Below are 18,572 nucleotides of genomic sequence, written 5' to 3'. Positions count from 1 at the left end.
ATGGCTATCACGAGCCACGCACGAGATTTTTAGTTACAAAACAAGACTTTAATCTTAGCCAAAAGGTCAACAAGCGATAATATTAATGCACATGCAGTGATCACATGTAAAAAGTTTATAGATCCAAGAAAAGAAAAAAGTTTCTAGTTAAGAGTCTTTTGTAATTATTTATTTTTGTGTTGGTGCAATAAAGTATATATTTGTACATTGTTTTAGGTTTACGCGGTTATTATCACAATGAAAACAATAATAACGGGTTCTTACCGCGTTTAAATTAGGACGACATCCCGTGATCATGGCACTTGAAACAGTGTCGAAATATCGCGAGTCTCATATCCCTGATTTAAACGCAGTAAGAACCCGTTATTGTGTGTTTTAAGTATATTTGTATTCAAAACAATGAATTTTAGTTTGTTAACTTAATATTGCAGTTATTAGTAAGTAAACTAATCTTTTTATGATGACAATTTCTATTCATCTTCTATTATTATTTGAGTTTGAGAGGGCTCGAACTGATGCAGCCCGAATGGCCACTGCGACCTAGCAAGATGTATTGTGACCTAAATCCCTACATTTACATTTTCTTATTAATTTATATATTCATCTTACAAATGTAAGTATTATTAATGGAAGTCGTTCCTTTACCTTTTCCTGATATGACGTTCAAAGTTCCCATTATTCTATATTTACTGTACACACATTTCGTATTGGTATTAACAGCCTCCGTGGTCCTACCTCTCACGTTAGTCTAAACAGAAAGTTCGGTGAGGTGTGAGTACTTAGTTCATCTTGCGATGGATGTACCTTTGACTACCACGGTTTAGATTAGTCGTGAGGTTAAGTTACATTATGTTATTATTAACGACCTCCGTGGTCCAGTGGTTTGAGCGATGGGCTCACGATCCGGAGGTCCTAGTTTGGTTAGGACATTACAGGCTGATCACCTGATTGTCCGAATGTAAGATAATCCGTGCTTCGGAAGGCACGTTAAGCCGTTGGTCCCGATTACTACTTACTGATGTAAGTACGTAGTCGTATCAAAGCCATATTTTGGCGGTTCAATAGTAACCTTGACACCAGGGTTGATGGGGTTGGTAATCCACCTCACAACCCACACGATAAAAGATTCATTTTTCTATTCATTTATAAATGTAATGTATGTATTATTAATGGAAGTCATTCCTTTACCTTCTCCTAATATGACGTTATATTTACTGTACGGATATTTTATATTGGTATTGTCTCTTGACTCTTTATACACAGACATTTGGCTTTTATATAGATACCTACTGCACTGATGTATGCGCTTATCTGTTCAGTTTGTAGCTTCAATTTTCCTCAAACTAAATAAAAATTACAGAACCTAGGCACGTGCGGAAAGGCTCCTGATTATAAAACGGATAAGTTAAGAATGTAACATGCATGATAGTCAATCGCCTTGACCTAAAGTTGATTTGTCTTGAAGGCTTTACAAGCTTATGTAAAATTGACCCGATTGCACATTATTAAAATCAATTTTACAGAAATAAAAAATAAACATTCGCCTGAATTACTTTTTTGTATGACTGTGTGTTAAAAATATTAAAAGATAATTAATATTTACGTACATAAGAGTTTGTACTGAATGTTTTAGGAGCAAAATACTATTCGATCCTGACAAAAAAGAAATTTGGTGAGGACGACACATAAGAGCTTTTCAATTGGCAACGACGATATCAAATCTCTACGTGTTGAGTATTCGGTCTGATTAATTACGCAGACTACTTAATATGTAAAAATGGTTGTTGTTTAGTAAATATCTGTTTTATGAATATTCAAGAGCAAAGTTAAATATTTCGAAAGCTCAATGTTGCATTCCGGGTGTATCGAAAAATCGACTAATGTTTATATCATGGCATAGAATAAGGTATGATACTACGTATAGAAAAGCAACTCTCCGCTCCCCACCAGCGGCTAACATAGCTTTACCTCGCTCCAAATCTTACTTTCGTCTTCAATCGTATGGGCATCAGACGTCACACACACAGATGCGCGTGCACGATAACGTCAATGTGTTAGTGTCTGTGTGAAACTAGGTTTTTTGTATGAAGTATTGGGGGTGTGACCGTGGAGAGCGTAGGTATACCTAATTGAAGAAATGCTCGAAGAGATGCCGCGTACCACGCGCACCTCGCTACTGCGTATTCCTACCTTTCACCAAAACCATTCAATGTTAATGTAAACAAACATCTTGTGTAAACAAATGACCCTTTAATGGGTTCTGCTGATGCAAACGATGCATCGTTTAGATAAGTCATTTTATGTCAAAAGCGCAACCAAATTACACAATTGCCCTTAGATAGTTCGAGTCTTATCCAACTTTGGAATAAAACATTTTATTAATAAAAAGAAGAAGGACCTACCTGACATCCAAATCTAAATAATTTAAAATAAAATTTCATTTTCACTTTAAATAAATCAATAAAAAAATTCAGACCGTAGTCTATAAGTTGCTAGTAAGTAACAAGGATACTTAAGAACTATATTAAAAGTTAAAGTACTCCAAGTGATTACTTATACAGAGAGTTAGTGATACCATACCGAATACTGAGAGCGATGATTGGGGGAAAACCCACTTGATTTTTCGATGTCACTATCTCAAAAGTATGGAATTGAAAATAATATAGAAAACACAAAATATCGTGCATTTTGCGACAGAAAATTCCACGTGATATTAAGTTAGAATAATGAGCTGAATTATCCTCTTCAGTATTCGGTACACTCACTAACAGCCTGTATAAAATGAAGAAACAGCTACCAACCTGTGTGTACAGCATATATTTCCTCAAGACAGACAGATTGATCTTCCCGATGAACTTGAGGGTGACATTGGCGGAGTCGAATATGGGTATCTCCCCGGCTGGGATGTCGTCGTCTTCCGTCAGCCTGGTGTCGGCTAACATGAAGAATGCCTTTACTGCGTCCACGAAGTTGAACAAGTCCAGTTCAGGGTTGTTCAGCCGGTAAATGAACACCTTGTAATTCTCTTTTGTTTTTCCTGGCAGGGGCAGCATGTCACTGGAATGGAGAAAAATAGGGAAATGTTATTTTTAAAAGGTTTTTGGTGATGGTATAGTTAAAGGATAATCAGAGGTACATCCGTTGCAACATGAACTTAGTCCGCCTAGAACCCACGCCTCACCGAGCATAGCCTGTTAGTGAACCACTAGATAAAAACGTGATAGATGTAAACGTGTGTGCTAAAATCTGCAGAATTTTACTTTTACACGTATCATAAGCTGACGACTGTATCTATTCCCAATTGGGGTGGGATATATCTACCGAAAGATAAAGATTTCTGTTTGACAGGTAAGTAAGTGAACTGTATCGCCGTCATAATAATGCTCGAGATAACTGTGCAAGTGAAAAAATTTCATAAATTTTCTTCGTCTTCGTCACATACATTTTAGGTGGAACATAATCAATATCAATTCAATATAATCTACGGAACTATAAATAATTATAGAAATTTATTTATATAACACTTTTGCTGATCTAATTCTATGGTCTATTGATATAATGTGTACATTTGGGTATCCAAATTGATTCGATCCAGGTCAATATCATAGTTTGGGAGGTCATAATACTGTAATCTGTTAAAGATTTTTAATGTGTAAATGTCAACACCAAAATGAGGAAGACCTTTATGCCCAAGTTTGGAATAAATTAATATTCTTCTTAAGGTTTCTCGCATGACACGTGTATGCGGTATTTATACAATAATAATATTAATTCAATGAAAGAAACTTTGTTCATTTTACGCCAACGTTAATAATTATATATTTGCGTATAAAGGGAAGGATACGCACAATTATACTCGCTCCTTGTTCGAGAGGTTAAACAGTGTAGTCTACGTCTTATGCTCCAGCATCGTCCCCCTCTCGAACAAGGAGCTTCGTATAATTGAGATAGAACTTCACTTACAGGTAAGTTCGTTTAATCTCATAATATTGCGCCTGTTTATACTTATATACTTTCTTGAATCCGTATGTCACTGGTTTTTAGCATATAATAAAGGTGTGATGCTCTATCGCGGGGTCACCACTTCCAATTGAGTTGAAAAAAACCTTATTCAGAAATCAGAATCATTTATTCAACGTAATAATCATGTATAGGTAAACGTGTTGAAGGTCAATGTAACATTTTTGAATTTACGGCTGAGGAGAAGAAATCACAAGAAACTGCAACAGCAACTATTATATTTTAATGTACGTACTACGTACATAGTGTACGTGAAAAGATTTTATGCGTACGTTCTATAGAAAAAAAAATACGAATCAAAGTGGCTGCGCTACAGAGCATACTCGCCTGCGGAGCCATTCAGTATACACACTTCTAGATGATTTCTTTCTCTAATTTTAAGTACAGGTTGATGTACGTATTACGTACATTAACCCTTTCATGGACAGACATCATGGGTCATTGATGGGTCATAATAGGTAATATGACACCTTGGTATAGGAACGTCATTAGACGTTCTGTCCTTGAAAGTGTTAAACAATATTGTTTTCAACTCAATTGGAAGTGCTGGACTATAAATTACGATGAAACTAAATTAAAATGTTGTAAGGTTTCCATAAAAACACTTTTGAAATAACTGGGTTCCACCCATAATCTGTATTTACTCAATATCACTTTTAAACTGTTTCTAACTGAGATAATTGCATATTTAATTGCCGGACGAACATTAATTCTACTAGTTATAAGCAAAAATAGCGTGTGCGTGCACACATTATCTTTAATGGATAGATCCAGGTCAAACTATCTGTATATATTTTTTTATATTTATGTCCTTATTAAAACCTGTACATATTTGAGCCTAATAGTTATTGTCACTCATAAAATGAAAAGTAATTTTCTGTAGTAAATATGTCATCATCATTAACTTAAGACCCACGCTCCTGTCGGCGTAACATTCTCCATGCTACTTTTAAAGTAAAAAAAAAATAGGGCAGTGGAAAAGTAGCCCTATTTGTGTGGTTTCTTCCTTGCCTTCCGCCCCCAAATACCCCATTTTCCCATTGACCCATACCTACCTAATATATTATATTATTATAAAATTAGGGTGCACTGTTTTTTTCTCGTATCTCATTATGTATGTTTCTTTTGTTTTTGTTAGGTACGTGTAAGTTCATAAATTTGGGGATTAAGCTTACGTTATCTCAAAAACGCGTCTGATCTCCGGCGCCCAGGGGTCTCGCTTGCAGAACAACTCAGGCGCAGTGGAGCGCAGCGTAAAGAAGAAGTCGATGGTACGCTTGGTGCGTTCCAGGCTGTAGTGGCAGCTCGCGAGGAACCGACGCAGGAGTAGCTCGTCTGTAACAATATGATACATAACATAGCATAGCATTCTGTATCCAAGAGTAGAACCAAGCTTTTTTTTTGGTGGGGGGGGGGTCACCATTAGGTTGCAGACAACCGATCTCCGTAGAGAATTGGATAAAATTGCAGTGACCACCCATGACCCAACCTGTCCATGGCGGTCATGACACTCCGCACCCCTCCCCCCGGATCCGACCCCACCGTATCCCCGAAAGAGTAGCCAGAGGTGTATAGTACACCCACTCCTCAGTTATGTTTAAGACCTCTATTACAGGGCGAGCCTATTGCCATTAACCGTCCACAAATCCAGGAAACCACGTCATATCAATTATCTATTATCCAGACATGAATTAAAATTCATGAATTGTAGGTATGGTAGGTATACAAACACAACGCTACCTCTATTAATGTTTAATTTTCGTACAAATCTACAAGTAAGTAAGTATATTTGTCTGAACTTTGCACGTATAATTTCAACACAAAAAATCGACAACAACACGAAGTTATTTTTAACTTTAATTATCAATTGCTTGTGAATCTAAATAGTTCCTTATTTATTTGATAATCATTTTTTTTATACTTCTGCGTATTTCATATATTTTGGTGATGGGTTTATAAATGAACATAAGAACATAATATAGGTCAGGACTGTTCCGATCGGGCTAGTCAGAGGACTCAGAGGTACATTCATCGCAAGATGAATTGAGTTAGTACTTGCGCTTCACCGAATTTTCTGTTAGACCAACGTGACATGTGGTCGAGCTAACTGTGTTAGTGAAAAATGAATTATATCTATGTATAGGGTAAGTTCGAAAGAGCGTGACGACTTGGACGCTTGCCGGAGGGACTGGCCGCAGTACGCATAGGACCGCGAAAAATGGAAAGAGGAAGGGGAGGCCTTTGCCCAGCAGTGGGATCTTGTAGGCTAGATTAGATTAGAGTAGATAGGGTAAGTTAAGAAATTTGAAAAAGTAACATTTAAGGTTCGGCTTTCCACCTATTGAATTCCAACGTGTATTATATCTGGAGGAAGGCGCTGGTGCCTGTAATACAGGTTTTTATAGCACGGGAACCAACGCGCCTACTATTTGCAGTGTAAATTAAGAACCTTAATATCTAAATATTGTGTACCCATAATTATGATCAATAAACGCTATCTGCCCTATCTATCTGGTGAACATAAATGCATTCAAACCCTGTCTGATATATTTTTTCATAGATAACGATAAAGAAACCATTTAAGTAACTTTATTTCTTTACAATCATAAAAGGTGCGTATTTACGCAAAAGATACTTAATATAAAATAACATAGGTATTTTAAAACTGTGATTTCGTCACGCGTGAATATCGAGTGTGTAAAATGTGGTAACTGGTCGTTAAACCGAGAAACTATTGGTTTAACTGTTAACTTTAACAGTTATTTATTTACTTGTAGAGTTAACAATCCTCTTATTCCGTTGCTCAACACCAATGTAAAGCAAGTAATACATCAGACGCGCGTTTAGTAGGTATGGAGGTCTCATAGGAATTACATACTTAGTTTTAATATGGCCCTAACTTCCTAATTCCAAGGAGGATAGTGTGTATTGCACAGGTAAAATTTCATAAAAAATAGTGAAAATAATATATTATTATATACTTACATGTATATGTGTGTGTGTGTGTGTGTACATATATATTATTTTCGGTATTTTATATGAAATTTTACCTGTATAAGTATTGGTTGGTAAATATATCGCACATTATATATAAGTACGTATATACATATTCAATTCTGGCATATTTTAAAACCCTGGAATATGAGTTTTAAAGGATTAATAACTTTAACAGGGCAATGCAAGGAACAAATACCATTTTCTTTTATATATTTTCTTGACAATTAGATAACAGATTTTGTATCTTTGAAAATATTAATGAATAAGTTGATCGAGGTCCCGGATTAGTATACCATACTGATTTATAAATAATCAATTATGTCATGTCATCATATTGAATTGAATAATTAAGAATCTTACATTGAAATCTATTTACTAGGTAAGTTTCGTATGCGAATAACAACCTCATGACCTACGCTCATGACAAATTAAAGTTTTTCTATCGCCCACCTCAACCACCACACATTCACAAACTAAAATAAAAGTATTACAATTGACTATACTCTTTGTTTTTTCGATGACTCATTGTAACATAATCTCACGAATATATCACAATTCAATTTAGAGGTACATCCATCGCTATGCGATATTATAGAACTAAGTACCCACACCTCACCGAGCTTTCTGTTCTTCGTATCGCCATAATAATGAAGAACTGCTCTAACACATTGGTGCAAGTTCGGTACCGGGGTTGGAGCCGACGCTCCTCGAGAAGAAGCCGATGTACCGCAGGACACATATTGTAGACTTTTCGTAGATTTGCCGCAAATGATAGGTATTAACTGCTTAGCCGGATATTGACTAGTCAAGCCCTGATTAAATGTGTATTTAGGCAACATCACGCGCAGGAAAACAGACAGGGAGACAGTAGAAGTGATAGGCTTTGCTACTCAAGTGTAAATCTAAATATATAAAAGGAGAAATTGACTGACTGACATATCAACGCACAGCCTAAACGGCTAAACGTAGGCACTTGAAATTTGGAAGTGACGTAGCTTAATTCCTAAATTCCCACGGGAACGGGAATTAGCGGGAAAATCCTTTTGTATGAAAAATCTAAACCGCTTAAGTTTACCGCTTTAGTTAAGATGCTTGAAATTTGGCATGCATGTACCTTAGTAAACTTAAAGCTTAGTTGCAACAAGATATTGCAATATTCCCACGGGAACGGGAGTTAGCGGGAAAAAAAATGGAAGATAAAATCAAATCCGCGTAATAAAGATCATCACACGCCACGCAGACGAAGTTGCGGGTAAAAGCAAGTGACCGTATAAAAACCCTGAATCCGTCACACCAATACGCCCTACATCGCGAGCACCATCTTGACTATGATTACACTATGCAGCCAGTTCATCGACCTTTGAATTCGAAACAGCTATTGAATTCAAAATAGTTTTTACTTTTGCCGTTGCGAAAAATATTGTATTCAAGATGACTTGCCTCATCGCTTCTCGGTTATAAAAACACTTGAGATTATGACATTATTGTCACCATTACATTCGGTGTGTAAGTTACGAAATGTGTAGGTAAGTAGGTAGGTACATCAAATTAATCAAGGTAATTTATGCGCATTGACTAAAGATGCGTAATCCTAAATGGAGTAAGGATACAAGTCTAGAACTCCAGCTACACTGGGTATCTTGTTCTTACCGTGTGGCACTTTACTCCATGAGTGCGAGCGAGACAGGTAGTCCATCTGCACTTCTTACTGTAAACTTTAACGGCTTACGGCTTAAAGGCTAAAGTGGTTTCCATGGTTGAGGCATAGAATAATACTAGTTGAGGTAAAACCAAGCTCACTCCAAGCTCTTATTGGTGCGGGGCGCAGAGTGTCCCAATATACGTAGTGCTATTGTTTATTCTATGATGTTAGTGTCTTGAGATGGATTAGATGAACCGTATGTGTAACTGTCTGACAGACTATCAGCCCATCACCTAATATTATTTTTATTTGAGTACCAACTTTGTGTGATTGTTATTTTTTATAATGTTAAATACGTATTTTAGGCTAAGGTATTTATTTCTATGGGTCTTTGTTACCTGGTGGTGCATTATTTATAAAAAGATCACATCATCTACTGAGATTAATTTGACGATAATCTTGGAATAATAAACCTTCTATATAATGTTTGTACTTTGACAAATATAAAAATTAGATAAGTACTATATTTCATTTGACACCTACATTGAGTGTAGGTACATGGGAGCGATCTAGACTTCATTACAGGCAGTTAGTATAATTGGCAGGCATAGCCTTTGACACAGTTTCCCCATAAACCTGTTCATTGCGCAACGTATGAATTAATTTAATATGTTATTTTAAAGCTAAAATAATGTAAAGTTATTGTTTAAGTTAACACTTTGATATTACTTATCTCTTAAAAACAGAAACCTTTTAAAATATAATCTGACTTAATCAACAGACATTTTGGCGATATACAGGTGTTAGTAACGTTCGACTTGATATTAACTTTGACTCACGACCGGAACCATCGCCCTCAGTATTCGTTACGATGACTAACACCCTGTATATTACGGTAAAGAAATAAACAAAATATCTCTGTACTTACCTACGTCATGAGGCAAATGTGGCTGCTTGCTCAGCCAATCCTTAATGCTGACGAGATCCTTGTAGTTTTCTATTTCCTGGTCCGGCATAGTCCTGAAAAGACACAAAAATAATTATCAATTAGTTACTAATTAGGATCTTTGTTCACGACTGTAACAGTCTAGAAAGAAAGATGTTGAGATAAACATTTAAAATTGGTACCAAGTTTATGAATTCTGATTATAGATGTGAAAGTAGGTAACCTTGTCTTTCTGTTTGTTCCACGCTTTAAAAAGCTGAACCGAAACTGGGACTGAGAAGGTTTGAGATCCGGAATATGGATTAGTTTTGGCCCCGGAATTCATCCCTTAAGGGGACAAAAACGGAGGAGGAAAAGAATTGCCGCGCACGATAACAGAAGTCCCTGCAGTCCTCACTTTAGAACCCTGTCGCACTATCATAATGACATTTAATGAAACTTAATTACGGTTTAATTTGTCAAAAAAGTTAATGTGACATGTTTTCAAAATGTACACATACACTTTTTATATTATGTACTCGTGACCATACCTATGCGTCGACACGTATGAAATCATACATACATAAACTCACGCGTATTTCCCACCGGGGTAAGCAAAATATCAAATCATACTAAGTAGCAATATAAAACTAACATAATATAAGTACCTAATTATCACCTTAATTTTTCATTATTATTATCATATCTTCATAAGTTTTGAATAAGAGAGCTATTAAGTTTATTATTATAGTATAATATCTAACTACAGATGGGTATTACTATATGGCTCTTTGAAACATTGGTTAGTGCCTACGTGCCCCAATGCATGTGCGCTAGATTATTATAATAATTTCAAAACGAGTTTCAATTATTTACTTGTGTTTTTATCCCTGTTAAATCTGTTTATAGATCTGGTTAGCTGTATGTACATAAAACATTGTAAAGTGGCAGTAAAATGTGCATTTTGTACTTTATAAGCTTGGCGCATATCAAAGTTGTCACAGATACACATGAAGAAAATCTCGTAAGTACACGTACATTAGGCTGCGTTTCCATTGACGACGGAGATTGGCGGAGAAGAGCGGAGAAGTGCATTAATCGACCAATCACCGTGAGGGAGAGAGTGACAGAGCGTCTTCATTCTTCGCTCTCTCGAACGCTGTGATTGGTCGAATCCGCATATCTCCGCTCTTCTCCGCCAATCTCCGCGTCTGTGGAAACCCGGCCTTATGAAGCGGCCCGACAAAAATCACTTTGTGATCCCTAGTTTGGTTAGGTTAGATTGTCCAAAAAGTAAGATGATCCGTGCTTCGGAAGGCACGTTAAGCCTTTGGTCCCGGTTACTACTTACTGATGTGAGTACGTAGTCGTTACATCAGTCATGTCAGGGGCCTTTGACGGCTCATTAGTAACCCTTACACCAGGGTTCGCGAGGTTGATAGGTAATCCACGTTACAACCCACACGATAGAAGAAGAAGATATGAAATTGAGGTATTCGATTCTAAACGACACAATAAGTAAATTTAGTAATGTAAGTCATTTTCGGCGAATAAGGAATTAAGTATAACTTAAAATAAAATTAGGAGGTGTCTGCATTGAAATGGAGCGCGCCAACTAAAGTCATATGACATCAATAGCTATTGTCTCTAATACAGTATGTAATTTACACATAATAGGACTTCATTCGATATAATAGGACGTGGATAACCACATCCATTATTATCAAAGAACCTGAACATAACTTTCATCGAACGGAGACAGCTCGCATTCACTAGGGGGATATACGTGTCTTGTTACACGTATAACGGAAATCCCTTGACGACAAAGCTAGGGATACCCTATATTTTTATAACACACACACTTCGCGTAACACACGTGACATATTTCTGTTACCCCGAATGCACAAAAAATGAAAATGAAAATTGAAATAAAATTTATTCGCTCTAGAGTAGTTCAAAAGATATTAAATAAATCTCACTCTCTTTATTTTTTTTATTTAAGAGCTGCGCTCTTGTCGGTGGAGTAATCGCCATTACTCCATAGATAGGGCGTGTAGAACGGTGGTTGCCCCAATCGCCTTCCGTTCCGCGGTACACCGACCAATTTCTCAATCGGTGATATTCTAGCTAGAGCCCTACCAGAATCCATTTCCTCAGCCTCCAACCAGTACTGATACCGCTGCTGCCCGGCATCAGGGGTGCGCTTTGGAAGTTGCGGCGCCTACTCGCTACGTCACAAGATCGTCGTAGAACCTAAGTAGCATTTCGTAGGTTAGCCCGTCCCAGTGAGCTACCCACTACGTTCTGCTAATCCTGTCGCTGTTTGGTCGGGGACTGCTTATTCTTATATTCGTAGCTAACCATCATATCTGATGGCCGTTCCACTATCCGCCACCTGTGGACCCCGTAGATGGCCTACAGCTCAGCCTACTACTCAATTTAATAAATATAAAATAAATAAATAATGGTGCTAATTCCTGTAAATACAATCTAATTTTATTTTAAGTTATATCTGTCATTTTCTTATCCGCCGAAAAGGAAAGGGACGGGTAATCGACAAGCATAAAATTAATAGAACACATGTCAATTTTAAGCACAAATCTAAACCAACCGTCTAAAAATTTTACATCCGTCAATAACCCGTCACAGTTAAGTAGACAGCACGTCAAACGGATTGCATACCAGCGAGGTACCTTTTGATTCGCCCGGGTTATTCATTCATTTACTCATTCTTCCTAAAATTAAGAGCTGTGAATCATCCGTCCCTTTCCTTTTCGACGGATATGAAAATGACGGATATAACTTAAAATAAAATTAGGCGGTGTCTGCAGGAATCGGGGCCGTATTGTAACAAAAAAAGTCCATCAAAGTAAATAATTTATAATTAAAGGAACATGCAAAAAAATATATAAATGTTAATTTAAATGTCAATGAGGGACTTTCCACGCTACGTTCACCAAAAACAATATAGATGGCGTTGTACAGCTTTACCATGTGCTTAATTATTCCAAAATACAATGTAAGTATTGGCAGATATCCTTATGTATAGCAAAACGTTTTACCTATATTGCTTCTGTTTATTTTGATCAGAATAATAACGGGTGGAAGATGTAATTGTACTTGGGTGTAATAAAAAGGGCCATCATTTATACTCAAAACCAAATATAAAAAATCTATATGTCTGTTATCCATGAAATTAGAAGGTTGTAAACAAGGAAACATAGAATGGAATGGAATGGAATGGAATGGAATGGAATGGAATGGAATAGAAACTTTATTTGAGTCAAAAATGGTGAATAAGGTGACAAGTGGGTATTAGAAGTAGGTACAATACATGTTTCGCCATAACAATGTTGGCATGCAAATGTCATTATATGTAGACAAAGGTACACTTATTTACACTAAACTTTTATATAATAACAAAAAATTACATTACTGCAGATATTCCCTGACAGAATAAAAATAATTTACAGCGCCATCTGGAATATCCATCATTGCATTTATTAAAAGCATGAACTTTAAACATTGATCTGCAGTTAGATTAGGCATAGCCAGCCGGTCATGGCATTTAATTGGGTCGTGTACTAGGTTCAAGATAAATTATGAAATTCTGATTACTAAATAAAGACACATCTAAAACTAACGAAAAACATTTTCTTTTTTCTATTAAACTTATTTATGAATTTTAATCAAGAAAAACGTAATAATAAGTCCGACATTTTGTCACGTTTTTCTATGACGTCACAGTGCTTTTTCATACAAATTCCATAGTAATTTCGTGTTTTGACGTTTAGTAAAAAGTAACTGATTTGACTAGTTGGAAACTAGCCTATTGGTCTATAGAAAACGATAAGAATAAAAAAGCTACAAACGAGCTGCTCTAAGTTTTTGGGTCAAAGAGTAATAGGAAAACTCATAAAATTCCATGATCTTTATAATCCCAGACGTCGTGGAGGTCGAGTAATATTACGTCATAATAAGTATCTATCTATCTAACAGCCTCTGTGGTATAGTGATTAGAGCGTTAGGCTCACGACCTGGTCCGGGTTCGATTCCCGATGGGGATATTGTCGAAATCACTTTGTGAGACTGTCCTTTGTTTGGTAAGGACTTTTCAGGCTTGAATCACCTGATTGTCCGAAAAAGTAAGATGATCCGTGCTTCGGAAGGCACATTAAGCCGTTGGTCCCGGTTACTTCTTACTGATTTAAGTACGTAGTCGTTACATGAGTCATGTCAGGGGCCTTTGGCGGCTCAATAATAACCCTGACACCAGGGTTGATGGGGTTAGTAATCACCTCACAACCCACACGATAGAAGAAGAAGAAGACGGGATCTTACGGCGTTTAAAGTAGGGATATGAGACTCCCGATATTTCGACACTGTTGCAAGTGCCATGATCGCGGGATGACTGTCATCAGTCATCAGTTACCCGTTATTATGTGTTTTAATTATGATATTAACCGCGTAAACTTAAAACAATTTATTTATATATTTATTATGGTGCATCAACATCAGTACAACACAAATACACAAATTAAAATACACATAGTAAAGGTTCCGGTATCTCTGCGAATTATAGACGCACACAACTTCAACACAGGGGTAGTGTCCAAGGTAAAAGATAAATTATGAAATTCTGACAACTACATGTTCATATGTTATGTGTCTATGGTATAACATAAACAGTCACTCCACATAATCTTCATATCGTATGCTGCAGCACGTCCAATGACTCTCGACCATGCTAATTGATGGCATAGCGACGTGAGGCCTCGACTACTACGGGACACACATGATAATAAGATGGGTGTCCGTGACAGATTTGTAACTTCTGTTATTTATTGTCGAAAAACAAGAATTTCCATGATAATTCCTTCCGGATTAGGTACCAATTTGAAATTTTAATTTGTTGTTCCATAAAAATAAAAAATATAGCTGCGGTAGCTCAGTTGGTAGAACGCTTGTCTCTCACTTTGAGGTCGCAGGTTCGAAACCACAGGTCTAAACCAATGATTGTCGATTTTGTTTTCGAATTAATGTTTGCATCATAAATGATTATCACGTGCTCAGCGGTGAAAGGAAACATCGTGAGGAAACCCATATTCCCGAGAAATGCATTTTCGGAGGTATGTGACCTAACCTGTATTGGTGCTGGGTTGGAAGGTCAGACACGCAGTCGCTTCCGTAAAAAACCGGACCTGTCAAATCTTAAGTAAGCGGACCCTGTGAAAATCGGGATAATGCTAGGGGGATGATGATCAAAATAAATAAAATATGTTTTTGCGATTAAAAACTTATTTGCAATCTATATTATATATGGCGATCTATTTCGATGTATGGTGACGATAGATTTTCAACAGGAAAGTCAAAACCTCGATACCATCGGTACGCGAGTACATTTTTTTCAACAGCATATTTTTTCAAGTAAATTGTTATAGAACGCAATTATGCCCTAATATAACAGTATATTATGTCCAAATCAGTACATGGTGGTGAATTATTGAAATACCAGTTCTGTCGGACCAAGGCGGACCACTTAACGTTGTGTCCAATCCATTTAATTGATTACTACACTCAATTAATTAAAAATGTTTTTAATTTGAATTTGATTTTACATTTTATGGTAAAAAAAAGGTTACACCATTTTGAAGTTATGTGTGAACCGGCCTAAATATCGTAAACTGATACGAACTAAGATGAGTTGTTACGTTTTACTTGTAAATCTTGTAATGTTTATAAGTGAGTGTGAGTGAGTGAGTGACAGTTAGAACCCTATCTCACAAGGACACCGTAGTGGCGCAACCGTAATCGCACCACAAATAAAATAAGCCTATGCAGTGGTTTAAACACCAAACCTACGAACCTTTGCCCAGGGATACGGGTGAAGACCTCAACGGTTACAGAGCCCGAGATGGGAGCCGTCAGTACGGCAATGCAGGATGGAAGAAGCGAGTTACCGGGACTGTAACCCGGAACCTGACAGAGGACAGCAGTAACTGTCAGTACTATTCAGAGGCGGTGGATAGGAGTTTTGAAATAGACTGCTCTGGGCGCCATCCTATTCGCGTCAGACAAAGTCCTGCGGGGCGGAAGGCAAGAGGGAAACTACTGCCCTATTTTTCCCTAAAAACTAACATGGAGAAGGCTACACTGACAAGAGTGTGGCTCTTGAATGAACGATGATGATGGGTGGTATAAACGTTACCTCACCTGGTGTCCTATCGAGATAATAATAAGGCCCATAATGCCATAATTATTGTACATCAATGAATATGACCGTAAGAACAAAATACAACACTTAGTAGACATTGCAGCAATCAGCTAAGCAAGAAACAGGAACTTGTTCATTTATGGACTTACAATCATTTCAATAGATCACTATGAATACCATTGCGCAGGTACCATGCGCCAGTAACCACAATTTATAGTATTAAGTATAAATCTATCGCAAATACTTAAACAAATTCAAACACTACCTGCATATTCATGTATTTATTAATAAATTATACTGAATTATAAATTATAAATTGAACGTAAAAAGGTCACAACGATACAATTCATTTTAAAAAACAATATTCCTTTTTTTTGGATGAATTGCTTTTGAACCCCCCTGTTTTAACACGATGTGCCGTTTCGAGGAATGATCCTAAAGTGGGAATGTTTCTATTGTAAAATCTCTTGAATAATAATGAAACTGGCTGTTTTCTTTTTCAAATTATTCTTTCTTGAACTCAGGGGGCTGTTTCATAAAACTTTTGTAAATTACAACGACAATTTGGTGTTCATTACGTAGCTAATATGAACCTGCAAAATATTTGTGATCACTAACTCCGCAATGTACATCAAATTGTCATTGTAATTTACAATTGTAATTTTTATTAAACAGACGCCTGGTCCTATCTGGCTAAAGGCTAGATCATAAAGCTCTTTTTACTTAACATTTGCGCTTTTTTACTTCTTCTTATCGTGTGGGTTGTGAGGTGGAATACCAGCCAGGAATATTTCCAAAGTGAGAATAAAATTCCTGTTTGTCATACTGGTGTGACAACCTGGTGTGACCACGAGTCCGGAGGGGTGACATCGGCATATGACTGCTTGCAAGAGACATTCCTTCATATTTTCTAAGAAAGATAAACTTGGGAAAGTAAAATAATTAGGTACCTTGTAGAAAAGTAAGAAGGTGTGTATTGTAATTACTGTGAAAGATAATCATCATAATAAATATATGAGTCGGTCCAGTGCTCTTACTTAAGCACGGACTATATTTCAGATCCGTTATCGGAGTCGTAAGATAAAACATCTCCTTCTATCGTGTGGGTTGTGAGGAGAATTACCAACCTCATCAAGACTGGTGTCAGGGTTACTATTGAGCCGCCAAAAGCCCCTGACATGACCCATATAACGACTACTTACATCAGTAAGTAGTAACCGGGACCAACGGCTTAACATCACTCCGAAGCACGGATTATCTCACTTTAAAGTAAAAGTAACATAAAACAAAAAATAGGAAAAACAATTACCTACATTGAAATCTATAGTATGAAGTTTTACAAACCAAGAGCCTATAAGTATGTCGCGTTAGTTAAAATCTGATACTAGAGTCGATCGTCATGGTATGCCTGGAATGATAGCTGGTTTAATGTATCTACGTACAAATAATTTATAACACATTCTTAACAGGTTCCGGGACAGAACGTTACGAGACGGCAAATCGAGATTGATACAATGCAAAGTCTATGACGATAGGCTTTGAGCTAGAATTATGCCATACCGTTAAGGAGCGGGCAATCACAGTACCAATTATGTTAGAATCACGTACGTACTTACTACTTAGTATTGTGAAATATTCGAGCGGAATACAGTCACATCATAAAATTAAAAAGCAAGAAAATATATGGAAAACCACATGTAAGTATTGAAACAATATGAACTTGACGCTCTGTCGCGAAATACTAAATGTTAACTTCTTAATTCGACAGGCTTAGTATAAAGCTAGACCACACAGACAAATTACACGACACAATCTATACTTATAATAAATCTGTAGAGAGGTCAATTCTGTACATTAAATATATTTTCAAAATAACTATCAGGGGGTGATTAGTGATCGATACTGATGCCAAAAATGCAATCAGTAAAATTTTTGTCTGTCTGTCTGTCTGTCTGTATGTTCCTTCTAGAAACAAAAACTACTGGACGGATTTTAATGAAACTTGGTACAATTATTCTTCCTATTCCTGGGCAGGTTATAGTATACTTTTCATCACGCTACAATCAATAGGAGCAGAGTAGTGAAGGGAAATTTTGGGAAAATGGGAGAAGTTACTCCATTTTTTAAGCTTCCGTCGCGTGAGCAGCCTTAATGGTTAAAGTTACATAGAAATCATGTATGACGGAAATATCTAAATATATAAAAGGAGAAACTGAATGACTGACATATCAACGCACAGTAATATAATATAACTTCAAATCATAAGCTTATTTGATATGATAATTGAAAACTATTAACTAAAGCACATCGTGCGAAACGTGATATACAGTGATATATTATGTTACAGTCGTTTCCTCACGTTTTTCGCACGTGTAGTCAATCTAGTAATCAATAAAATTAGGTGCGTTTTTCTCAAGTTCCATTACTTACTTGGTTATTATCATAACAGATGATTCAACCTTGATTCATAACCGAGTACCGAAAAACGAAAATTTCGGTATATTTTTCATGCATTTGCTTCTATTTCATTTTAATGAATGCCTTCATTTGAGATTTGTTTTGTACTTACTCAAGGAAATGCATTATAAATTGAGAATTTGCTTGAATGTAAGACAGAAGTTTTACATACATTGCGCATTGCGTTGCTTGTGGTGAGGGAAATTTGATATGATGTTGTTGTCTTTTTTTTGTGTGTGGCGCCCATTTAAAACAAACCATTTCTATTCTTCTTCTATTCTATTCTACGTTCGCTTTAAGCTTAAGATACCTATCAG

General features: G+C 36.6%; 1 protein-coding gene across 2 annotated transcripts in view; it reads right to left on the bottom strand.

Annotated features, from left to right (window-relative positions):
- The window catches only part of LOC126370991 (alpha-tocopherol transfer protein-like), a 31,226-nt gene that overhangs the window by 4,000 nt on the left and 8,654 nt on the right, over nucleotides 1-18,572 (bottom strand). For both annotated transcript variants that reach the window (XM_050016187.1, XM_050016188.1), the window contains exons 2-4: nucleotides 9,588-9,679; nucleotides 5,196-5,355; nucleotides 2,802-3,057 (exon numbers count right to left, since the gene is read on the bottom strand). In XM_050016187.1, coding sequence (XP_049872144.1) covers nucleotides 2,802-3,057; nucleotides 5,196-5,355; nucleotides 9,588-9,675 — 504 coding nt within the window. In that variant the 5' untranslated portion in view covers nucleotides 9,676-9,679. The remainder of the gene's footprint in view (nucleotides 1-2,801; nucleotides 3,058-5,195; nucleotides 5,356-9,587; nucleotides 9,680-18,572) is intronic.

Source organism: Pectinophora gossypiella, chromosome 11 (assembly GCF_024362695.1).
Source record: "Pectinophora gossypiella chromosome 11, ilPecGoss1.1, whole genome shotgun sequence".
In the NCBI taxonomy this organism is placed as follows: domain Eukaryota; kingdom Metazoa; phylum Arthropoda; class Insecta; order Lepidoptera; family Gelechiidae; genus Pectinophora; species Pectinophora gossypiella.
This window is presented reverse-complemented; position numbering and strand designations above follow the sequence as displayed.